The 25,747-nt window shown below is 45.4% G+C and overlaps 1 protein-coding gene across 8 annotated transcripts in view; it reads right to left on the bottom strand.

The window, feature by feature from the left end:
• The window catches only part of Stab2 (stabilin 2), a 152,451-nt gene that overhangs the window by 102,391 nt on the left and 24,313 nt on the right, over positions 1–25,747 (bottom strand). For all 8 annotated transcript variants that reach the window (XR_015443579.1, XR_002394978.2, XR_002394977.2 and 5 more), the window contains exons 6-12: positions 23,791–23,886; positions 20,716–20,841; positions 19,692–19,888; positions 12,105–12,238; positions 4,211–4,344; positions 3,046–3,128; positions 701–850 (exon numbers count right to left, since the gene is read on the bottom strand). Coding sequence is in view for 5 of the 8 variants with exons in the window: in XM_021258401.2 (XP_021114060.2) it covers positions 701–850; positions 3,046–3,128; positions 4,211–4,344; positions 12,105–12,238; positions 19,692–19,888; positions 20,716–20,841; positions 23,791–23,886 (920 nt within the window). In the remaining 3 variants the exon portion in view is untranslated. The remainder of the gene's footprint in view (positions 1–700; positions 851–3,045; positions 3,129–4,210; positions 4,345–12,104; positions 12,239–19,691; positions 19,889–20,715; positions 20,842–23,790; positions 23,887–25,747) is intronic.

Below are 25,747 nucleotides of genomic sequence, written 5' to 3'. Positions count from 1 at the left end.
AACAAAGTTATGACACTCTGCTCTCATATGATTCATGACTCTACCTTCTTACGAGGCTAAATCACAAAACTGTCTGCCCTTTTCCTGCTCTGGTAAACTCCCCTGCTTTGATCAAATGTATAAGAGCTAGAACTTTTCTTTGTTCAATGCTCTTCCTTTGGACAGGAGTGATGGCATAGCCCTAACCTGCACATGCACATTCTGTGGATTAATCAGTTGCTCTCCACTTAGTAGAACAGAACGTTAGTGTGTTTATTTAAAAACACACAGAACTAACAGCTGTGGTAGAGAAAGAATGCTAAGCCAGAGAAGAGGGCTCAACTCTAGCAATCTAAAGACAAGCATGGCCAGCTTCCTTCCGGAACAGGAAGTGCTGGTGGAGCTCCGTGCTGAGGTTTCTGGGAGACAGGTTTAGAGCAGCTCCTCTTCCTGCTAGGGGTGAGGGACGGTGGCCTTGAAAACTAAATCAGGCCAGACTCATGGCAAACACTGCGAACCCCCTTTAGGAGTCGTCCACCCTCCTGCCTGGCCATGGTGCTGTTTTCTGCTTCGCTCGACATGGAAATATTTGACAAACATGGGATAAGGAGAGAAGCTCTTCATACCTTTCCACGAGCCCCAGATGCAAAGAGCAAGAAGGCCATGAGCACTGGCTCTGCAGGCAGCATGGTCCCGGAAGGAAGCTCAGTGAAGTCCGTACCTTGTCCTGGTTGAAGATCTTCCCGGACGCCCCAGTCAGGGTGTAGAAGGTGTTGGTGTTGTTCATTCGCTCCGTGCTCATCTGCCCCGCGATGATGTGGAGCTTCACAAAGTACCGAGCGGCCTTGGGGTCCATCAGCAGCTCCGTCACCTGAGGACAAAGAGCCAGGGGGATGAGTGCTTTCTAACTATGCACGTCTGCCTTTTCCAACATCTCAGACGTCAAAGCCAGAGCACCCTGAGGTGCACACTTTGGGGTCTTTCACGAGCACAGCAGCCCTGCGGAGCCTCAGGGAAGCATGTGGGAATCTGGAGAGGTCAGTTCTTGAGTCATCGGAGGCTGCAGCAATAGACAGACTGCCATGGTGCCTGGAAGACCAGTTGCGGGGCGAGCGCCGAGGAATCTACCTGAGTCCAGGAGGCCGGGCAGGAAATACGCTGAAGATTTGTGAGAAGAGCAGGAAGAGTGGGCTGATGATGCCTCTGAGCAGCAAAGCTCTCTGAAGCCCCCTGCACCGAATCTACACTTTGTCACCAGTACACAGTTGGCAATCACTCACCAAGCAGGTGCTTCTGATCAGCTCAGTGCAAACTTTATGTACTCAGCTGGAGACCACCTTCCTCCTCCTCCTCCCCAACAAGAGAGACGAGGACATCTGAGGGTCACCAGTGGATGACTCATCTGGCCACATGAATGGTGGTGGGGATAGTAGGGTGAGCAACCCTGGAACTCACTGGGTTTTGACTCAATGCAGCAAAAATTATCACCGCACATGTTGGGTTAAGAGAGCCCAATCAGCAAGTCCATTATTTGCACTATACCAAATGTTTCATTGATATGACCCCAATAAGATTCTTCCACCAGACACAAGTTTAATTCCTACTGGATGACTTTGTCTCAAGCGTCATCTGCTCACACCGAAGAGCAAATTTTTCTTTTTATTTCCTGTACCATGGGTGCAATTTCTGACAATTTTAAAGAAACAAATACCTAGCTAAGGCATTCACTTCATCCTTCCTGTGGGAAATGAGCATTTTATATCATACAAATCTTATTTATCACATGGCTATGTGTTAAGAGCCTTCAGGGTTATCCATGGATGGGAAACGTTTGGAAGGAGGCTCAGAAGGGCTTCTAGAATGCTGGTGATCACTTCCTGGCTGCACAAGTGCTTCCACCTTGGGAAAATCCATTTAGCTGTACACTTATGATCTGTGTACTTTCTGTAAGGACATTTCACTCAAAGAAGTTTATCAAATGCTGTATGTTTTCATTCATGTGTGGAAGGTAAGAGACTTGATTTTATAGAAGTAAAGAACAAAATAGTGATCACTGGAGACAAGGAGGATAGAGGAAAGTAGGGTTGGAGAAAGGTGGGATAATGGATACTGAAATATGAGGTGGATTAAACTGTATGATGAATGTTTGTATTAAAAAAATTATTCCAGTAAAAGGCACATTGCCCTTAATGCACCGTAAAAGCCTTCCCCATACTTCAAACACATGTTCCCATCATTCTTGCCACCTTCTGCAGCGGTTCTGAAGTCCTCTTTCTGGAGTGTCTTTAGTTTTGTGGCTCCTCGATGTCAACTAATTTGAAAATGTTTCCCTTTCATGGTCATTTTGACTTTGGGGAAGAGCCAGCAGTCACACAGTGCCAGATCCGGTGAATCAGGTGGACAAGGATGCACTGGCATGTATTTATGAGCCTGCCTCTCCACTGGACAGCAGTTGGCAGCGGCATTCACGGTATTTTTGATCACATCTCATAAGACATTCATGAAAGAGGACTTCCAGGGCTGCTTCAGAAAATGGCAGGAATGATGGGATAAGTGTATTTGAAGCTAGGGTGAGGATTTTGAGGGGGAATCAATGCCAATGTGTCTTTTACTGTAATAAATTTGTTTAATGTAAACATCCACCATATATTTTGAGCACACCTTATACAGTTAGACAGGAGAAATAAGTTCTAGAGTTCTACAGCACAGTAAGCTGACCATAGTTTATGATAATTTATAATATGTTTCATAAAGAAGTTGAAGAGAAGAATGTGAAGTTTTGCAACACAAAGAAATGATAAATGCTTATGGAGGTAGAAATGCTAATTACCCTGACGCGATCCTAGCACAGTGTATGCATGTATTAAGGTATCCTACTGTACTCCATATCTATGTACAATTAGTATGTGGCAATTAAAAATGGAAAACATGCTTATCAAAAGCTCACCATCCTTATCTTCAGTAGGTTTAACTTGAATAGAAGTTTCCCATCTGCAGTAGAGGAAGGCATTGTATATGAAAGGCTTTTGCATTTGCCCTCGGTGCAGGGCTGTTCTAAACACTCACATTGATCGAGTTTGGTGCCTCTTCCAAGGGCAGCAGCAAGGTGAACGGTCCCAGGGTGCTTAGCGGCCAGGCATAAACTCTGTCTGAGGAGTCGAGAAATGCGGAGAAGGGAAATGTGGACAGGTGAGAGGTGCGTGAGCAGCGTGGCTCTGGGAGGGCCGTGGGTCAGGACAGGCCCGTTTGCGCCCTTCTCAGGTCTACTTGCTACTCATGGGCCCTGTGTCCACTGAGCAGCTCTGTAAGGACGCGAGGCACCAGGAAGCATTGGCCCTGCCCACCTGCAGAACTTTCTGCAAAGCTCCCTTCCCCAGCCTTCGCTTCACAGGTACCCAGATGAGCAGGTCACACACGACAAATTCCCCCAAGGCATCAGGTCCCTGCCACTAAATGAGTCTGGTGTTCTGAGCTGCTGCCATATCATGAGCAAAGCTGTGGTCCCCACTTCCATCCAGGACCTGCTCAGAAGAGTCCCTCACTGGACTCATGCTCTGCTGTCAGCATCTCGAAGCCTCAGTATTTGAACAAGGCATCTGGCATTTTCATTCTGCCCCAGACCCTGCAGATTATGCTGCAGCCTATGTCCCTCACCCTGGGGAGCTGGGACACCAGGCTGGGCTCTGGGTTCTCACACAGGAGGGAGCGTGGGCCAGCACTTGGTACCGGGAAGGGTGAATGGGCAACAGGACTCTGTCCAGGGGGGTGTTTGAGGGTCCAGTCTGCAAAGGACACTCTGACACCCTGACTGCTGTCATCTGCATCTGGGAGCTCTTGGAGGGAGGGTGGCATGATGTCCCTAAGCTCATGTTGCTCCAGTAATGCATCATCCCCTGGGATGGACCAGACAGGATACTTACTTCCTTGTGTTCTTTCTGCAAAATCATTTTCAGGGACCAATACATTAAAATACAAATGCGAGTATAGTAAGGCTTCTATTGACCGCTTGTCTGTGATTTTTGTTGATTGGCCAAATGGATGTTTGGTTGGAAGTCTTGCCCAGTACCTACTCTTCCCTCTCGCCTGCCTGGCCCACCGCAGGAGGGCAGATCCTTGTGGACCAGCCTGGCTGGCCCTGCCTACTGCCTGTGTCTTGCAGGAGCCCTGCCCAAGAGAGGGCTGCTTTTGAGAGGAAGGCTGCATGCCTTCGAAGCGTCCTCTGCGTCCCTACCCAGGAGTGAGATGAACGAGGTCAGCCTTCCTTGCCATTTCCCCCTGGGCGCAGTGTTGAGCTCTTGAAGTCGCTCCATGATGTTTCCATAGCATGTGAAGCCGTCGCCCACGTAACCTTTCTGGCAAGTGCATCTGCAGGAGGGTGGGCACATGCTCAGGGTCCACAGCCACTGAATATTGAGATCACACAGTGCAATGACACACACACACACACATTCTATACATATATATGTATATATATTTGTTTGTTTGTTTTTTGAGACAGGGTCTTGAAATGTGGTCCAGATTGGCCTTGAACTTGCAGAGAGCCTCATGTCTCAGCCTCCTGAGTGCTAGGGTTACACCCATCTCCAATGCCTCGTTTAATAGACAGGGGAAGCAATACCCAGAAGGGAGCAGGGACAAAGCCAGGAGAGAAGCGAACACAAGAGTTCAAATGCAGTACTGAAGACTCAGGGGTGACTGAAATATCCCATGAATGTTTAAATTAAGAAAACGAATACAGTAAACTACACATTGACATTGGTCCCCCTCAAAATCCTCCCCCTTCAGACACACTCATCCCATTGTTCTCGGCAGTTCTGAGGGTCTATGAGGTGTGATCAAAACGTTTTGTCAGCTGCTCCTCAGACAGAGGACCGACATCTAGAATACACAGGGGGACCTCAGTTCACGGAAGCTCTTGTTTGTGAACAACTTGGTTTGCAAGCAAAAGCATCTGGCAACATTTTGCTTTTGTTTGCAAATTCTATGTCAGGTGACAAACGTGACTGGGGTCATCCTTCCTGCACAAACACAGACGTGGCTATCTTTTCCCAAATCATAGAACAAATTAAGTTCGGGAACTGAGGTTCCACTGTATAGAGAACTCAAAAAAGTTAGATCTTCCGAGTAAAAGACCCATTCCCCAAAATGGGCAAGTGAATGAACAGACACCTTTCAGAAGCACAAATGGTCGATAAATACGTGAAGAAATGCTCAGCATCTCTGGCCACTAGAGAAATGCAAATTAAAAAAACACTGAGGGCTGGGGATTTAGCTCAGTGGTTCCACCGCCTGCCTTGTAAGCGCAAGGTCCCGAGTTGGATCCCTGGTACCAAAAAAACCCCCCAAAAAACAAAACAACACTGAGACTTCATCTTACCCCAGAAAGAATGAGCATCATCAAGAAATCAAATAATAACAAATGCCGGAGAGGCTGCAGGGAAAAGGACTCCTTTTACATTGGTGGTAGGAATGTAACTAGTACAGCCACTATGTATATCAGTGTGGAGATTCCTCAAAAAACTAAAACTAGAAATTCTATTTGGCCCAGCTATTCCTCTTCTAAATATCTTCCCAAAAGGATTGAAGACATCATATTACTGTGATCCATGCATACCCACGTTTATAGCACAATTCATAGTAGCTAAATATTGGATGCAGCCTGTGTGTCCATCAGCAGATGAATGGTTAAAGAAAATATGGTATTTCCACATAATGGAGTACTACTCTGCCATAAAGAAGGGTAAACTTGAGTCATTTGTAGGAAAATGGATGCATGGTGAGTCCATAATATTAAGCGAAATAAATCAGACAACCAACCTGAAATAGCACATGCTTTTTCTTATATGAGAAACCCAAAGTATAAATGAAGAGCAAAATAAAAGATAGATAACAGGAAGCAGGGAGACAGATATTTCTCAAATTGGAAGGGGATCAGGAGACAGAGTGAAGAAGACGCAGGGAAGGGAAATGAGATAAAAAAAGATGTGTTGTATATACTCCCAGCTCTACACAAGGAATGTAAACATTACGTATTACAAACATATGCTAATGAAAATAACCTGAAAAATAAACAAAAAATAACAAAAAATCAGACAAAAATGCAGTGAATGCTGCTGCCGAGTCCCCTAAAAACATGATGCTGTGTCCTCATCCACCTTATTCACTGGATCTGGCACCATGTGACCTCTGGCTCTGCCTGAGTCAAAATGACCATGGAAGGGAAACATGGGAATCGATTCAGGACACTGAGGCAGCCACAACAGTGCAGCTGGAGACACTCAGGAGAGAGCACTTCCAGAGCTTCTTCAGAAAGCGACAAGAACATGGGATGAGTGTGTTCAAAGAAGGGGGTAGGATTTTGAGAGGGAGATTAATGTAATAAGTAAAAAAATTTAAATGGTTTTGATGGCACCTTGCCTAGTTGCCTTCCAGAGCAGGTTAGTTAATAAGCTACCCCCACTCATAAACAGTAGATGTCTTTGTATGCGCTTGGTCTCAGTCTTTTTCCAAGTGTGGTCAAGAGACACACCATGGAGAATCACTTGGCGTCTTTGCTATGAATGCAGATTCTTGGGCCCTCTGTAGAACCCCGAACTGGAGTAAGCTGCCACAGCCAGATGGCAGGACAGTGGAGACTCAGAGCTACTGTCTGCCCCCTGGAACGCACTCCCCTACTCCTTCCTCCCTGCACCGCTCCACTGCCCCTTCCTTTGGGGAGCCTTCCTTGACTTCCCGTGTGTAGATCAGCACCCCTCTTTGTATTCTTTCATGGCTCCAGGTCTGCAGCAGCAATCACAGACCTGTCCAGTTATGTCATGAACATCTGCCTCCCTGTCTGGCTCAGAATAGTGAAGGAAAAGGCTGGGTGCATCTGCTCCAGGTTTCAGCCCTGGATGTAGCACAGGGCTAGGCGGACACTTAGTAAACAGTCGTACAATAAGTAGGAATTGAATTAAACAGATAACGTAAACAAAGAATTGATACATAAACAGTGAATCAGTATATAAACAATGAAAGTCTTAGACATTTTATGAACAGTGTTGTAAGAGACAAAGAGTCACAGATGGGTAAAGGTGTGGCCACTGTATCTCCAGGGAGAAAGCTCTGATTTATAGCACTTGCCAATTTCCATTGTTTATCTTCCCACTTTGGCCAATTTCAAACTGTGAACACAGTGCCAACGGGCTTGTAAAATCCCCGAGGACTGAGCACCCAGCTCTTGTGAATCATAAGCCCTGGCTATCCCAAGCCACTGTGACCCAGAAGAGGGTCTTGACAGAGTGCAGGCGGAGGTGACATTCACAGGATCCCAGGGCTGAGGGAAGAACCAAACAGTGGGCAGGGGAGGACCGAGCCAGAGCGTGGAGTTAGGGGTAGGTGAGGACGAGGTCTGACAGCATGGTGTTTTTGCCATGGTTGCCATGCCACGGGCCTGGCTCTCGTCAGGGAGCACTCTGCGGGGTCACAACAGTCTCCCGGGCCCAGCGGTGCTTCTAAATACGGGCCTGTGGCCCATGCGTCTGCTGTGGCCAGGCTGTGGAGCAAACCGGACTGGGGCAGGGCCTCCCGACTGCCCTCACTGCCGTGGGACCCACACTTACACCCGTGGCTGCCATGCCAGCAGGGGCCTGCGGGGTCCTCTTCCTGCCGTCTTCTGCCAATTCCAGCAGCGAGAACTGCCAAGCCGCTCTGTCTTGTTGTTAAGCTTGGGTGTCTTTCCAGGCTGTGCTGCCCCCACTGAGAATGCTTGCGGCCCTCCCCTGGTGGCTCCTGTGTCACCTGCTCTGGGGGCCCCGCTGGCCCCCTGGCTCCCCAGCTGTGTAGAGTGGGTGGTGCCATTCCACCACTTCCCGTCCTTCCCTGGATGGGACCCTCGCCGGGAACGTGGGTTTCTCCCTCATCACACCTTGGAAACTAGGACAGCCCTCAGTGCTGAGCTGAGTGCTTACTAAGTACCTGCTTAACTCCAGGAACTGTACGAGCTAAAGGGCTACAAGATAATAAAAGCCGCTTTGTCCTTTATAGCCTCTCAACACGGTTAGGGCCACGTAGCCTCCCTGAGTCCCAATTTCCTCATCTATAAAATGGCTTTAATAGCAGTACCTTTACAGTGTTTGACAGAAGAGATGATGAACGAGAAAGAGCTAGGGTGGTGACAGCCACGTGCTTGGAGATGATGCTGATAATGATGATCTGGGTGCCCATGGCGATGAAGAGGGTACGGAACAACAGTGACCCCTAAACAGGTCACCACGTTCCAGAGTGAGCGCCATTCAGAAGGCTGGCCAGGATGCCATGGGATGCCTGTCTTCACGGAAGTGACTAATTCTGCCCGAGGAACAAGGGATAACTTCCAGGAGAAAGTAACATTGGGCGAAGTCTAGGATGTGTCTGAGTTTCCCGGCTGGATGGAGATTATTTACTGATTTCAGGGATTTTACAAAGGGGTCATTCTTCCTGGGGACAAATGCCCCGCGCCTCCAAGGGACAAGAGCAATTGGTGCCTGGAGCCATGTGGGTCGTCACAGTGGGGTGGGGATCTCGGGGTATCCAGTCAGACTAAAAGGTGTAATAGACAGTGTGAAATAGGAAGAAAAGGGGCAAAGGGGAAGGGGAAGTGGGAGGGGTAGGGGAAAGGAAAGAAGGGAATGGAATTAATAGGAGAAGATGAAAAAATGGAAACAAAGTCTTTGTAAATAGGGAGGGATGAAGGGGTTGAAGGGAGGGCAGGGGAACGGGTAAAAATAAGAACCAAGAGAGACTATGTAACCTTAACCCACGAGACATGGGACTGTCCTGCACTAAATACCAGTGAGGCTGAGGCAGGTTATAAGGACTCACGAACGTAGATCTAATCCTGAAACAATATTGGTTTAATACAATCAAATAAGTTTCTGGCTACAGTGTCCACTTCCTGTCCAGGAACCTGCTGTGCTGTTCAGAGAGAGAGGGACAGGCCTGGAACTTGGGAGGGCCTCAGAACTGGTCCTGGTTTGAGTTTCATGGGCTTTATTCTCCTGAAAGTTCCTTTGGTTGTTATGAAGGCCACGGTCTGCTTTGTGTAAAGTGAGAATCGTATTTAATGGCTTCAGTGCTGAATGGAATGCAAGAGACATAAATATTTTCACATTTTATTTTACAGCTCAGTCTAAAGCCTAAGACTTTATGGGACTGCTTTCTGCATGAGTCATAAATATTTTTGCACTTTATTTTACAGCTCAGTCTAAAGCCTAAGACTTTATGGGACTATTTTCTCATGTGGTCTCTCTAGAGCTATGCACATTCACAGCCTTGCGACTTTTCTAAGCTATTTTAAAATTTGTATTAGGAGTCCTGCTGTCTTAAGGCTTTAAAATCACCCATGAGCCACTTGCACCATATAAGTTTGGGTTGGAGACAGTATGGCTGAATGCAGAATGAGATTCAGTGTACTAGAATGTCCCCAAATCTTGGTGCTGTTGCTTCCCTCATTTGTGCACTAGTTCAGTCCATTCCTTCGTTGGCTGATGTGTCCCCCCCAAAAGTATCACTTATTTCATTGTTCTAATCAGTGACAGCTTTTATAAGATGAATAAGACGTGGGCCCCCAAGGACCTTGTATTCTAGCTGGGGGCTGAGATCAGCGATGATAATATGTACTAGCACTTATTAATGGCTCCTGTGCCAGGTACAGGTATAGCGCCTCACTGTAGCCTCCAATAAGCAAGCCCACATGGTGGGGCCATTTATCAGTGCCATTTTGGGTGAGGAGACAGAGGCACAGAGAGAGTAAGCATTGCTGAAGAACGCACGGCCTCTGACACCATCCTATGTGCTGACCACAGCTCTGGCCCTGAACACTGGGAAAGGAGCCCAGGCAGCGGCCCTGGAGGGCAGCAGAGGAGGCCAAGAGGAGATCAGTCAGAGTGAGCATTGAAGGTTGGTGTGTTGGCCGGACTCAGAGGGGGCGGGTGTGCTGGGAAGGGATGATCCAAGTAGAAGGAAGACAGGCATGGGGCCCGGACTGGGGACTATCACGACACACTTGAAGAACAGCGCAGTTGCCTCAGTGTTTGTGTCCCCCTTAAATTCACATGTTGAAATGCGAAGCGCTGATATGATATCAGGAGCCAGGAGGTGATTAGGTCATGAGGGTGGCGCCCTCACCCTTGGGATTGGTGCCCTTCTGGGAGAGACGACAGAGCCCTCTCTGGGCCCCTCACCACCATGTGACAATGTAATGAACAAGAAGGTGGCCGTCTACAGCCAGGAAGGGCCCTCACCAGAACCTGACCATGCTGAACCCTGGTCTCGGACTCCCAGGTGCCAGAACTGTACCAGTCTTACACAAACAGGAGAAAAATCAACGTCAACAACCATCCAAGAGTCTAAAAGTCACTGTTGTTTACAGCACTTTTGTGCAGTTGGAATGTAACCCTGCCCAGTCTGGGCCTGTTTTCTTTTCAGTTGATAAATAAGAGCAATGCTGTCTCCTGCCCCCTTTTCCCTCTCTACACTCATAAGGAAAATAATAAAGGGCAACCATACCAGGCAGGAAGCTTAGCTGAGCTTCTCAGGGACCAGCACAGTGGAGCTCAGCATTCAAAAGCAGCTGCTGTGCATTAACTGGGCAGCTCTGCACAGGAGGCACTGTTGGTCTTCAGCCCGCTTGCTCAGTGAGTAACTGGTTTAGAAGAGTTTGGACTTGTCCAAGCGCCCCCTGGTGGTGAGTGGTGAGACCACTCTTGACCACATTCTAGACCGCGTGGTCGTCTGTGACTACCACAGAGCGCTTGTGCAGATCTTGCACGAGCCCTCACCGTATGGAAGATGCACAAGGAAAATAAATCTTTATCCCAGGTGAATTCAACTACCTGAGGGCCTGTGACTTCCCATTTTGTCAGTCTAACTTAGCCAGACTTTTCACCTAGGCCTCTTTCCAGGTAAAGAGTCTGGCTATCTCCACTCCACCGTGGCCAGGGTGGAGCTACTCACTAGTGTGGGGAGACGGTGATGGCCAGAACACCTGTCTGGGTGACTCTGCACCCCAAGACGTGATGGTCCAGGAACGACCCTCACAGTGGCAGGTGGTGGGGCTCAGGAAGCACAGTGCACTGTCTGACTGCAGGGCTCGGCGTCTCCGTGACTCCGAGCTCACAGTGGCACCTCGAGTCCCTCCAACCGGGATGGCAAGAACGAAGTGGAACAGACATGGAAACCTCAGTCTGGAGACCCAGGACCTGCGTGCCAGCCTCAGTCTAACTGCTAATCACAGCACAACAGGTGCCCCGCTGCAACACACAGCCCCTCCCGAAGCTCTCACCACAGCACGACGGAGCCGGCACCACTGTGCTCACTCGACACACGGAGAAACTGAGGCCAGAGAGAAGCAACCACTTGCCCCGGTCAGGCACCAGGCGGGGACCAGGCCAAGACGGCCCCTCCCTCACCCCTTTCCGGTCACATGAGCGCCTCTGCCGGAAGAGTTTTTACACAAGTGTTTTCGAAACCTCACGATGAAGCCCTCTTCAGAGGCCTGGACTCCGGGAAACCCCTCTGGACGCCTTCGCTTCCCCGCTTTCCTCGCACACTGCCAACGAGCAGTGCTTCACACGTGAGGAAGCAGACATGCGCATCAGCGGTCGAGTCCGGCAATCCCAGCAGCCGCGCGTTTGTGTCTTCCCAGGCACAATGGTTTTTTTTTTTGTCCTGTTCTGAGCATTCGTACCCAGAATCAGGCTGGCTGCTGGGTGTGGTGGCGCACACCTGTGATCCCAGCACTCGGGAGGCTGAGGCAGGAGGATTGCTGCACGTTCAGGCCAGCCTGGGCTACATAGTGAGTTTGAAGTCAGCCTCAAACAACAACAACAACAACAACAACAGCAGCAGCAGCAGCAGCAGCAGCAGCAGCAACAACAAATCAGGCTGGGCCCAGGGGCCGAGGGCTCTGATGGTTTTTACCAAGGAAATAATTGCTCCGTGATTCACTGATTAACCAGAGTGTCTCTGAGGCCCTCGGAGGCCCTAGGGGCAGGGTGGCTATAAGGCTGGACAAGACGCGTCCCCTTCCTCATAGGAGCTCACAGCATCCAATGGCCACCCCTTCCGCCCTTGGGGAAGATGGAGCTAGGACCAAGGACACTCACCTGGGCTGGCCCGGCTCGATCATGGTGCAGTATGCTTTCCTGTGACACGGGTTCTTGGACTTACAGAGGTCGGCCATGCTGCAGCCCACTCCAGGTACGAAGTTGTGGTAATGCTGCTTACACTCACAGTGCGACTTCAGAAGACCGGAGAGAAAACAAACGGGACCCTAGTCAGTCACGCGGGCCGCCACTGTTCTTTGTTACAGCTTTTGGTCCTGGGGCTTGAACTCAGGGCATTCTACATGGCGGGCAAGTGCTCCACTGCTGAGCTACATCCGCAGCCTTAGCCAAGCTTTAATTCTGCCATAGAAGCTCACTCCAAGCAGGTCTGAACTACAGACTTAAACTAAAATCTTGCCAAAGCATTCAGAAATGGAAATCATGATTGGGATTCTTACCTGTTGGGGAGTTTACACTGATTGTTTGTACAATTTAGCTCTTCAGCTTTCTTGTTTTCTAACCCTGACTATATAGTTCTGGTTTCAGACTGTCTATAGGTGAGCAGAGAATGAAGTTCAGATGAGAGGTATTATTAATATTATTATTATTATTATTATTATTAGCGGTACTAGGGGTGGAACCCAGGGCCTCTGCACTGAGCTGCATCCTCAGCTGTTTTTAAATTTTTCTTGTTTTGGGCTATAATCTTGCTGAGTTGTCCAGGCTGGGCTGAAACTTGGGATGCTCCTCCAGTGGGAGGTGTTACTGCTCTCGAATAGTGGGTTTCAACTGGAGGGCTCACTCAGGGGCCACAGAAGGTGGCAGGGACGCTGGATTGTCACCAGGAGGAGGCTGGGGCTACTGGAGGCCGAAGGCGCTGCCACACATCCTGCTTCCTCCTCTCCCACCCCAACAAAGAGCGTCGCAGCTCAAAGCATGCCTAGCTCCGAGGCTGAGAGGCCCCGCAGTGCCCAGGGGGAGCAGGGGTGGGGTTCTACCCCTTGCAAATCTGCCTTGTTTCACATTTTAAAAAATTTATACTTATTTTTTAAATTAAGTTTATTTATTGGCACATTTTAGGTATGCAACACAGTTACATTCACCACTGGGATCTTATATCTTCACATGATGTTATCTTGTTTCTTATTTTTTCCCAATTCTCCGCCCCTCCCTTCACTCCCTCCACCCCTCCCTTCACTCCCTCCACCCCTCCCTATTTACAAATAATTTGTTTCCATTTTTTTCCTTTTCTCACATTTTTTCTTTTCCCTTTTTTCCTTTCCCCTATCCCTCCCATTTCCCCTATTCCTTTAGAACTTTTCTTCCTATTTCCAATATCAATTATACGTTTTGATCCTTATTTACACTTTCAGTTTCTCCCACCAGAGAAACTATTCGGTATTTACACATGTGTGTCCTATTTATTTCACTTAAGAGTATGGCCTCAATATGCATCCACTTAGCTCTAAATGTCTGTAGTTTCTCATTCTTTATGGCTGAGTAGTACTCCATTTTATAAAAAAACCCACATCTTTACCCAGTCTCCAGCTGATGGGCAATTGGGCTGTTTCCAAGCTTTAGCTATTACAAATTGTGCCGCTATAAACATGGGTGCACATATATCACTGTGGTATGATTCTTTTAATTCTTTGGGCAAGATACCCAGCAGAGGAATAGCTGGGTCAAATGGGACCTCTAGTCCTATTTCTCTGAGGTATCTCCATACTGATTTCCACAGTGGTTGAATCAGTCTGCACTCCCACCAACAATGGAGAAGGGTTCCTTTCTCCCCACACCCCCGCCAGCATTTGTTATTGGTTGATTTCTTGATAGCAGCCACTCTTTCTGGGGTGAGGTGGAATCTCAGCATTGTTTTCATCTGCATCTCTCGAATGACCAGTGATGTTGAACATTTTTTTCATGTGTTTATTTGCTATTTCTACTTCTTTGTCTGAGAAATGTCTGTTCATTTCAGATGCTCATTTTTTGAATTGGGTCTTTATGTTTGGGGGGTGTCTGATTTTTTTGAGTTCTTTATATATTCTAGATAGGAGACCTTTGTCTGAGGAACAGCTGGTAAAAATTTTTCCCACATTGTAGGTTGTCTGTTAGCTCTGTTGGTGGTTTCTCTTGCAGTGCAGAAGCTTTTTCATAAGATGAGATCCCAGTTGTTGATTCTTTCTGCTAGCTCCTGTGCTACTGAGGATTTGTTCATAAAGTCTTTTCCTGTGCCAATGTCTTCAAGAGTTTTACCTAACTTACCTTCCAGCAAGTATAGTGTTTCTGTTTTAATATTTAGATCTTTAATCCACTTGGATTTTAGTTTAATGCATGGTGACAGAGAGGGGTCTAGTTTTAATCTTTGGCAAGTTGAAACCCAGTTTTTCCAACACCAATTATTAAAGAGGCTATCTTTCCTCCAGTGAGGATGGTTGGCTCCTTTGTCAAAGATGAGGTGGCTGAGTATGTTTGGAGTTGTCTCTGCATCCTCTGATCTATTCTACTGATCCTTGGGTCTGTTTCTTTGCCAGTACCATGCTGTTTTTATCACAGTGGCTTTGTAGTATAGTTTCAAGTTGTGATACCCCTTTCCATGACTCTGTTGCCTAGAATTACTTTTGCTATTCTAGGTCTCTTCTAGTTCCAGATGAATTTTTGGATTGTATTCTCTAGTTCTGTGAAATATGCTTTTGGGGTTTCAATTGGGATTGCATTGAATCTATATAGCAGCTTTGGAAGTATGGCCATTTTCACTATATTGGTTCTTCCTACCCAGGAACAGGGGATGTCTTTCTATTTTCTTATATCCTCTTTGATATCTTTTTTCAGAGTGCTGTAGTTCTCAATATAGAGGTATTTTTCTTCCTTCATTAGATTGATTTCTAAATATTTCATTTTTTGAGATGCTGTTGTGAAAGGGATTGTTTCCCTAATTTCTCTTTCAGTAAGTCTGTTATTTGTGTACAAGAAGGCTATTGATTTTTTTTCTTTGGTACTGGGGATCGAACTCAGGACCTTGCACTTGCCAGAAAGACAGTGGAACCACTGAGCTAAATCCCCAGCCCTAAGGCTATTGATTTTTGAGTGTTGACCTTGTATCCAGCTACTGTACTGAATCTGTCAATTAAGTCTAGAAGTCTTTTGGCAGAGTTTTATGGGTCTTCTATGTAGAGTATCATATCATCAGCAAATAATGACAGTCTAACTTCTTCCTTTCCTATCTTTATTCCTGTTATTTCTTTCTCTTGTCTAATTGCTGTGGCTAATGTTTCCAAAATTATGTTGAACAGGAGTGGTGATAGTGGACATCCTTGTCTTGTTCCTGATTTTAGCATGAAGGTTTTCAGTTTTTGACCATTTAGTATGATGTTGGCTGTTGGTTTTTCATAGATAGCCTTTATCAAATTAAGATAAAGACCATCTATTCCAATTTTCTGCAGAGGTTTTTATCATGAATGGGTGTTGGATTTTGTCGAATGCCTTTTCTGCATCTATTGAGATGATCATATGGTTTTTGTCCTTGACTCTGTTAATATAGTGTATTACATTTATTGATTTATGAATGTTGAACCATCCTTGCATCCCTGGGATAAATCCGACTTGGTCAGGCTGTATGAGCTTCTTGATGACACTCTGTATTCTGTTTGCCAGTATCTTGCTGAGGATTTTTGCATCTATGTTCATTAGGGAGATTGGACTATAGTTCTCTTTTTTGGTTGGGTCTTTCCCTGGTTTTGGAATCAAAGTAATACTTGCTTCCAGGAATGAATTTGGAAGCCTTGCTTCCCTTTCAATTTCATTAAAAAGTTTAAAGAGTAGTGGCAATAGTTCTTCTCTAAATGTCTTGTAGAATTCAGCAATGAGGCCATCAGGACCTGAGTTTTTCTTTGTTGGTAAATTTTTAATTATGTTTCCAATTTCACTGATTGTGATTGGGGTGTTTAGAATTTTCATACCTTCTTCGTTCAACTTTGGTAATTCATATGTATCTAGAAATTTGTCAATTTCTTCTGTGTTTTCCATTTTATTAGAGTACAGGTTCTCAAAGTAGGTATTGATGATCCTCTGGATTTCTGCTGGATCTGTTGTGACTTCACCTTTTTCATTCCTAATTGCATGGATTTGAGCCTTTTCTTTCCTTTTTTTTTGATAAGGTTGGCAAAGGGTTTATCGATTTTGTTTATTCTTTCAAAAAACCAACTCTTCAATTTGTTGATTTTTTGTATTGTTCTCTTAGTCTCCATTGCATTGATTTCTGCTCTGATCTTTATAATTTCCTCCCTTGTATGAGCTTTGGGTTTGTCATGCTCTTCTTTATCTAGGAGCTTAAGATTCAGAATTAGGTTATTTGAGCTCGCTCTTTTCCTAGTGTGTGCATTCACTGCTATGAATTTCCCTCATAGAACTGCTTTCATTGTGTCCCATACATTCCTGTATATCGTACTGGCATTATCATTTAATTGTAAAAACTGTCTAATTTCTTCTTTTTTTAAATTTTATTTTATTTCTAATTTCTTCTTTAATTTCCTATGTGACCCATTGGTTGTTCAGGAGAGTGTTATTCAATTTTCATGTGTTTGTGAAGTTCTTGCTGTTCCTTATGCTATTGATCTCCAGTTTAATTGCATTATGGTCTGACAATATACACGGGATAACTTCAATTTCTTTGCATTTACTTAAACATGTTCTATGGACTAGTATGTGGTCTATTTTGGAGAATGACCTGTGTGCAGCTGAAAAGAATGTATATTCTGATTTTGTGGGGTGGATCACTCTGTAGACTTCTATTAAGTCCATTTGTTCAAAAGCTTGGTTCAGTTCTAGTATTTCATTGTTGATTTTTTGTCTAGCAGATCTGTCTATTTGTGACAGTGGAGTGTTGAGGTCCCCCACTACAATTGTATTAGTGCTTATTTGGTTTTCATGTCCCTTAATATTTGTTTTGTATAGTTGGGGGCATTCATATTTGGTGCATAAATATTTATGATTGTCATCTCTTCCTCTTGGATTGTTCCCTTTACAAGGATGTAGTGACCTTCTTTGTCGCTCTTAATTAGTTTTGGTTTGAAATTTACTTTGTCTGCAAATAAGATAGCTACCCCTGCTTTTTTCTGTATTCCTGTCACATGGAAAACTGTTTTCCATCCTTTTACTTTCAGTCTATGAGTTTCTTTTTGAACTAGGTGCATTTCTTGTATACAGCATATTGTTGGATTTTGCTTCTTAATCCATTCTGCCAGTCTGTTTCTTTTGATTGGTGAATTGAAGCCATTAACATTGATGGTTATAGCTGATATGTATTGTTTTATCATTGTCATGTTATTTTTCTGTTGTTGACTTTTTAATTTTTCCTCCCCTCCCTTTAATTTCTTGCCTTCCCTGATGGATTTGCTCTTTTGGGCCTCATGGAGTTGTGACCTTCATTGTCTTTTTCTTAGGATATTTTTTAGAATTGTTTGGAGTGCTGGTTTGGTATTCATGAAGTTTCTCAGGTGTTCTTTGTCATGGAAGTATCTTATTTCCCCATTAATTTTCAAAGATAGTTTTGCAGGATACTTCAGTCTAGGTTGGAGGTTGTTTTCTTTTAGGGCTTGAAATACCTCGCTCCAGGCTCTCCTTGACTTGAGGGTTTGTTTTGAAAAGTCTGCTGTGATTTTGATGGGCTTTCCTTTGCATGTGATTTCTTTCTTTTATCTAACTGCTTGTAGTATTTTGTTCTTCTGTTGGGTTTCCAGAATCTTGATTATTATATGTCTAGGTGTAGTTTTTTTTGATCATGGCTATTTGGAGTCCTATATGCCTCACTTATCTGTATGTCAAATTCTTTTGCTCTGTTTGGGAAGTTTTCTGTCATTAATTCTGTGAACAGTTTTTTTTTTTATGTCATTTGTACTTTTTCCTGCTTCTTTGTGGACTCCTATCAGTCTTATATTATTCTTCTTTGCATCATCTAGGAGCAGTTGGATTGATTTCTCATGGTCCCTTATTATTTTTAAGAGATCTCTCTTTTCATGGTCACTGACTGCCATCCTATATCTGATATCCTACCTTCAGATTGGCTCAGTCTGCTGTGTATTAGTTTCAATAGAGTTTTTAATCTCCTGGATAGGTGTTTGAATCTGTTTCATGGATTCCATTTCTTTCCTATGTTGGGCGTTCATGGTTTCCATCATGGTCCTGAACTCATCTACTTTTAAAAAATCTGTTTCGGTTCTAGCGTTTCCAATCATGTCTGTCATTCTGCTCACCCTCTCTGTAGTTATCTGGGAGATTATTTCTGCTTTGAATTTTCCTAGAGCCTCATTCATCTGTTTTATTACTTTCTGTGCTATAAGTTCAGGGTGTCCACGTGGTTGATTATTGACTTTTCCACCTTGTTTCCCCCAGAATTTGCTTTTGGTGAGCTGGAAGTCTGGGATTGTGCCTTGCTCAGATGTCTTCACATTTCTACTTTTGTTGTTGGTACTGTCCTTGGTTAAATTCCTGGGTTGATACTTTGATAATGCTTATTGTAAGTATCTTTGTTGCTTGTATTTAGAACCCTTATGGAATGATTGCTTCTCAGAGGTGTCTTCCAGATATAGCTGGTCTTTGGGTTTTGAGTCTCTAATGACTCTGGGGCAATCTCATTTTCATTATTCCGGGAAGGACAATTGATTAGATCAATCACAACAGCTTAGCCCAAGTGATACATTTAGCAACAATAATAGTATCAAGCACAGTTTAGAAAATGACAATTTGTGGTAGTTATTAATCTATCACTGTTAACCATGTGAATTAAATCAAAATTGAGGACCAGCCCAACATATGTTTATAGTGAATAAACTCTTCAATATAGCAACTTTACCCTTCAGATGGGGACTTAGAAGGAGTTGGGGAGGGAGGGATAGAGGTAGAAGGACAGGGCAAGTTTAGCAGTGATTGGGCTCCATTTTTTAAGAGACAAAGCACTTGTCTAATCTCACTCCTGAGGTCCTGAGATTTCCCCTAAGGCCCTCACTTCCATGGAGAGCATTTACCCCCTGGATTTTTTCTGCAAATCAGCCCAGTGGAAACGTGTGGCACACTTTTCTCCTTGGAGCAGAGGTGGGTGATTCTCTGCAGAATCCCAGGAACACTCCCACCGGGGTGCCAAGCAGAGTGTGTGTCGGGGGGACTGGCTGTGTTTGAGCTGCACACCAGCCTTCCTCCTTCCAGGGGCCGAGACTCGTCTGTGAGGACCCATCTCCTCCACTGAGGACTTGGGTTGCAATTAGGGACACATGAGCCATCCACTGAACGCTCGATAGATGAATACGAGGCCAGGCACGGGGCTCCTTCACCTGGGCTCCTCGGCAAAGGTCCCCTGTCCTGACCTCCAGCAGTCAAGGCCACAGTGTGACGCAGAGGGACAGCGGCTCACCCAGAATGTCCTCTCTGGTCCCTGCAGTTCTCACTGCTGCCTGACGCCCCATCAGGTTTCATCCCTTTGGAACAGGGTACTTGAGCCCTGAAGAGGCTCCCTCCCCTTCACTTCAAAGACACTGGAGAGATGGAGGGTGGAGGCTGAAATCCAGCCACATCCACCCAAGGAGGGGCAAAGGGGGCCCGGGAGGCAAAAGACTCCAGGGCACAAGTTCACCCTCAGTGGCCATGCGCCTAACTCACCTGTCCAGGCCCATCATACTTGCACTCCGTGGATGCGGGCGGGCAGTTCCCGAGGTCCATCTGACAGGGATCCAGCGGGAGACACACGCGGCCATCCCCGAAGTAGCTGTCCCTGCACGTGCAGCTGTGCTGGTTTGGCCCCAGGTATGCACAGTGGGCGTGAAGGTGGCAGGGTTGTTGTAAGCATGGGTTGATGGCTTCAGAAGCAGCGGCAAGATGAGAGGCAGCCAGCGTGTGCAGGGACAGAGGAGGAGGACAGCTTAGAGGAGACTGTGGTCACAGCAACCAGAGCCACTCAGGTTTCAAGAGAGGAAGAAACATTTCATTTCATCCCATCTGACACCCCCAACCCCACCAGACCAGCATGTAGCCTCAGCAGTTGTAGCCACAAGTATTCTGCTGGTATATTATCATGCCATATGATGGGTGAAATAAATATAAAGTAGCATGAAAGAAAACTAATGCTTGTAGAATTTACAATACACACTGGGCCCTGTTCGAAGCATTTCCCATATGTTAATGAACTCACGTAAGGCGTATAATAATGTTGCAAGACTAAGATCCTATTTTTGTCCCCATTGGGTGGATGGGAAAACTGAGACACGGCGGGTTAAAGGTCATCTAGTTAGTAAAAGACAGATGGAGGATTTGAACCCAGGCACTCTGGCTCCAGACGTCATCCTAACAAATGTAGAATATAGCCACTCATAAGGAAAACAAACACCCCAAGAAAATTAAAGAAAGAGGCACTGCGTTTTATACCAATATTGATTAAGATGATATAAAATGTATCGAAGTCGATCTATGTGCTTTGAACACAGAAGGAGAAATTGCCATTCGTTGAGGATGGCCATGGTAGGGTCTGCTTTTTGCCTGGCCCTCTTGACATATTTCGCTTAGCTACATAGAGAGAAATAGAAACGTTAATATTCAGTGGTTGTGTTAATGTTAAGGAGGCTGCGAATGTTTTTGCTGTTAAATAACCTAACCACTGAAGAACCCGGCAGGACGGAATTCTACTCACGTTCACAGTTTTTGCCATCGCCTTTGTAATTGGGGAGGCATCGGCATCCTAGCTTGGTTCTGTCTTCTTTCAAAGGTGAACATCTGGAATTTTCTGGGCAGAGCAAGGCTGCACATTCAGGGACAGCTGTACAGAAAGAGCATTAGGTACTTGCACCAGTTCTAAAAAACCCCAAACTGCAGGGTTTCCTTTTATTAAAAAGCAGTGCAGGCTCACTGCAATAATTTTAAAAATATAGAATACATAAAGACTAATTGTGTTTTAATTCTCACTCCTCAGTCCCAATCCCCAAAGAACCAATATCAACAACCAACATAATGCATTCATTTATAAACTTATTTATGCAATGGTTTTCACCAAAACCAAACCCTGTTAAAATACTAATTTGAGTTTTAATTTACCAACGTATCAGGGAAGTCTTTAAGAACCTAGTACTCTCATCCCTAAAAACTGCACAGTACTCCCTAATATTGTAACATAGATGGCTGCACGGGACTGTAGAGAGTCTAACAGCTGGGCTGCAATAGTGCCATGGACGCCTTAGCGCAAGACTCCTGGGTCAGAGGCGGAGGGTAGTTTATCACCCACATGATCAGCAGGAACAGAGTATCAGGGTCGGGCACTAGTTTTTCCAAGCCCAGCTTCCTCAGGGCGAGGCAAGGAGGGCCTGCTTGACCTCTGCACGTGCAGCGGGTTTTGTTGTATGAGGGGTTCTGTGGCATTTGTTCTTATTTCTCCAATGGTCAATGTATTATTGAGGGCTCAGGCACATCCTTATTTGAGTAGGTTGTGTTTCAATATAAAGAATGATGGAAAATTAGCTAATGAACATCAAAAAAGACTTCTAAAGAATAAAGGAATGGCAGATGTATAAAGAGAAATCAATCGCTCACCTAGGGCTGAGTACCCAAGGGAGAACCTTCCTCTCCCTAAGCCTGGGATGTAGAGGTCAGCACGACGGGCATGGCTTGGTCATATTGTGGGGAGAAGTTGCTGACGTTCTTGGATTGGGAGAATTGTTGGAAATCTGCTTTCTTGGGCACCAGAGCGGGTTGTCCAGCTGGAGGTGCCTCAGAAATCTCTATGCACGCGGAAGCTGCTGGCCACTGGGTGCTAGTGGGGTTAGAGGCTAAGCAGCTGCCCCTCAGAAGTGTCACCCACCTTCCCCGTGTGGCCTGGGCACCTCTGACTTGCTGGGTAGGATGAAGGCGTGGTGACCAGCTCTGCAGATGTGTGGGCCGATCTGCTTCCGAAAAGCCCGCCAAGAACACTAACATGGGCAGGCGCATGCGCGGGGCTCCACCTCTGTTTGTTAACCCGGAGCTCCCCGGATGTCTCGGCCACGGTGCCTTTAGTGTGTCAATACGATTTTGTGGTCCCCTGGCCCCCAAAGATGTACCTAGTGGGCCCATTTCCAACATTTATAAACCAAATAGCTCAGTAACTATTTATGTCATAAGAACTTAGTAGCCATTTGAAAAAGTGACATGCTTACTAGAAAGAAAATTATTTTCCATTTCATTCTTAAATTATCACCTTTGCTTGGAAATGAGCCATAGGAGTCTGTTGGACCCACTACACAAGTTCCCAAACTCTGGAATCAGATTGGACTGAGAGCCTCATTTTGGTCTCACTGATTTTTACATCACCACTTGCTTTTTATCATAGCAAATTACATCAGTGGAAATGCAGCTAGGCAAAGATAAGATATCATGGGACAGAGCCAAAATTCAGAGCCACTAACTAATGAACTTAATAGGACCTCGTGTTCGGAATGGACTCAGGCTAGCAGCTCAGCATGTATCACTGGGTGTCCCTCAACAATTTAAGATATCCAGTGGTACCCAGTGGATTGGATGTAGTACCTAGGGCTGCCTTAGGGCGTAGTTTTACATCCACAGTGCTGAGCCACTGAATTCTTGTGTTTATTTTTTGTAGCAGCTAGCATTATCCTAACCATTATGGGGTGTATCAAAATTTGTTTAGCCAATCTTAACTTCTAGGTTTTCCTTCAGCTGGTTTGCTTCTTGCAAACAATATGCCATGAATTCCTCCTCACACATATTTCATGACTGGTCCTTAGTCCTTTCTTCCTCCAGGGTAAATCCCTAGAACTGGAGCTCAGCAGCTCATAGGAGTGCCTTAAGATTCAGTAGATGACTCCCCCACCCCACATCACCCCTTGTATTTTGCTCATATCCGTAGGTACCATCCACCTTTTGATTCTGTGTAACATAATGGGCAAAGAAATCGAAACCAAAGCTCTAGAATTCCTGTCTTACCTCAATATGGTTTGAATTTGTATTTGTGAGGTTGCTTGTGGGTTTATTGCCCTTTTCATGTTTACTTCTGGCTTTCATTTCTTATTCTGTATCTTAGCTTCTCCTAGGTCTATATTTAAACTTGGATCACGGACTTTATATTATTATAAAAATTTATCTGCCATGTGAATGGCAAATATTTTTTGCCCGTGCCTTTTGTTTATCTTCTGTCGGGATAGAAATATTTTTTCTCTTGGAAGTAAGTCTGAGAGTGTTCTCCCTCAGCTTGGCTTCTGGTCTGCATCTCTGTCTTAGCAAGGAGGCCTCGCTCCCAAGTCACTGGGCAGATGGGTGGCTGGGGAAGGAGATGATGGGTCCACAGAGGGGTGTCTGCTCACCCCAGTCTGGGCTGGAATGGGTGGCCGTCAGGACCATGTCCACTGGGCCCATGAGCAGTGTCCACCTGCAGCTCCGTGGTCTGCACAGGGTCCTCTGCCCCAGCCATGCACCCAGATGCATCTTCCCTCGGGTTCCTTGCATCCTTGGCCTGGGCTCTGTGACCACCTTCTTGCAGCTGTCCCCATGCCGACCCTGTGCACTCCCTCTACACCCCACTTCCTGGTGCCTCTGTCCACCAGCCTGGGCTCACCAGGGCCCTGAGTGCTGCCCCCTGTCTGCCAGGGACGGTGCTGCAGTGTAGGCCTAGGCCAAGCAGACAATGTCTCTGCCCCCTAGTGGGCTGCGACCAGAAGCTCTTCACCAAGGCTTGAACGCAGCCTTCTGTTCCCTGAAGGAAGGCGGCGAGGGGACTCACGTGTGTCACAGCTGGGGCCGGTGTAGGCAGAGTAGCACTCACAGGTCCCGTCACCCTGGAGTCCGCTGTTGCACACGCCGTGCACACACTTACACACTGCGGGCAGAAAACGGGGTGTCATCACCCTGCAGAGACGGCTTCCAGGGGCTCTGGAGAGGGGCACTTCCGGATGCCCCTGCCTGAGAATCTGCAGGCGAGTGTGGGGAAACTCGGCCTCGGTGTCCTAGAGACCCTTGTTTGAACCTTGGGTTCTCCTACCTCTAATAGCTGCAGCGTTTCCCACATGTGACGTGGTGTCTGAAGCCAACCTGCCCTATCAGGTACGCCGGAAACCTTTTCCCTATTTTCTTTTTTTTTTCTTCCCCCCATTAACTTTATCGGTACATTTTAGGTATACAATACAGTTACATTTCATCATTGGGATCTTGTACCATTACATGAGTCACTTGGTTCTTATTTTTTTCCCCTTCCCCTGCCCTCCCTTCACCCTCTCCACCCTTCCCTATTTGCAAAGACCTTGTTTCCATTTTTTTCCTCTTCTCATATTTTTTCCTTTCCCTTTTTTCCCTTCCCCTACCCCTCCCAATTCCCCTGCCCCTCCCAATTCCCCTGCTCTTTCAGACCTTTTCTTCCTGTTACACAATATCAGTTATACATTTTTAAAATTACAATATTAAGATCTAGGAGACATTACCACAGATTTTACAGAATTTAAAAGGATATAGAAAGCATATTACAAAAATCTGTTTTGAAATAAATTTGACAACTTCTAAGAAGTAACTTAGAAGACAAATTAATGAAACTAACTCTGGAGGAAATATAAAATTTGAATAGGACCTGTTAAAGAAAGTATATTCCTAGCTTGAAAACCTACCTATATGACAACAGCAGGCTCATAAACATTTTAACTGATAAATTATATCAAACAATTAAAGCAGAAAAAAGAAGGGACACTTCTCCCCTCATTTTAGGAAATCAACATTGTGCTAATCCTAAAACTGGATAAAGATAATAGAAGAAAAAGGTATGAACATAGATAGAAATTTGTTTAACAAAACAAACTCTTAGAAGTCAGATCTGGCAGTATGTAGAAAGTGGTTTTATTATAGGGATGACAGTGTTGGTTCAGCATTGGAAGATCCACCCCCAAAAGTCATCATTTTAACAGAGGAAAGGAGAAAGCTATATGATCCTGTCACTAGTTGGAGAAAGAGTATTGGACTAAATTCTACAGCTGTTCATGGTAAAAGCTATCAGGAGACTAGAAGGAGAACAGAACCTTCTCAACAGATCAAAGACATGTACTCCATACTTCCAACAAAAACTCCTTCTATGAATGGAGATGATATAATGCTTTCTCCCTAAAGTGGGGAACAAGGGCATATATGCCTACTCTTCATCTGTCCATTAGACTTTGAAACATAGGTCTAAACCAAAATAGTCTGGCAATAAAATGACACAACTAGGATAGGATTGGCACAGCAGAAGCAAAATCTTTATATGTAGATGAAATGATCATCTACAGAGAAAATACTAGGAAATCTCTAGGTGCCCCTAGAACTTGTACTTGAATTTAGCAGGATTAGAAAACACAAGGTATATATAAAAATTCAGGTCTGTGTATACTTGCTATAAATGAAGAACTGGATATTGAAATTTAAAAATTATGTAGGAGTACAAAGGACCCAGAAAAGCCAAAAACAAAAACAAAAACAAAAACAAAAACAGTGTTGGAAGACGTTTAGCACCCAATTTTAAGACTTCTTCTAAAGCTACAGTAATCAAGGCAGTGTTGGTGTAAGGAAAGACATAGATCATTTGAATAAAACAGAGAATCTAGAAATAGAACCACACATATATGGTCCACTGAGTTTTGAAAGATTATTTAACATTAGCATTTTATAGAATATAAACTCGATTCAAGAGCCGAGGAAGAGATAGTGTCTTCAGCAAACAG

This window comes from Heterocephalus glaber, unplaced genomic scaffold (assembly GCF_053883595.1).
Source record: "Heterocephalus glaber isolate CG9 unplaced genomic scaffold, H.glaber_assembly_v1.0 deba00001572, whole genome shotgun sequence".
Classification (NCBI taxonomy): Eukaryota; Metazoa; Chordata; class Mammalia; order Rodentia; family Bathyergidae; genus Heterocephalus; species Heterocephalus glaber.
Note: the sequence above shows the minus strand (reverse complement) of the source record. Positions and strands in the feature narration are given on the sequence as shown.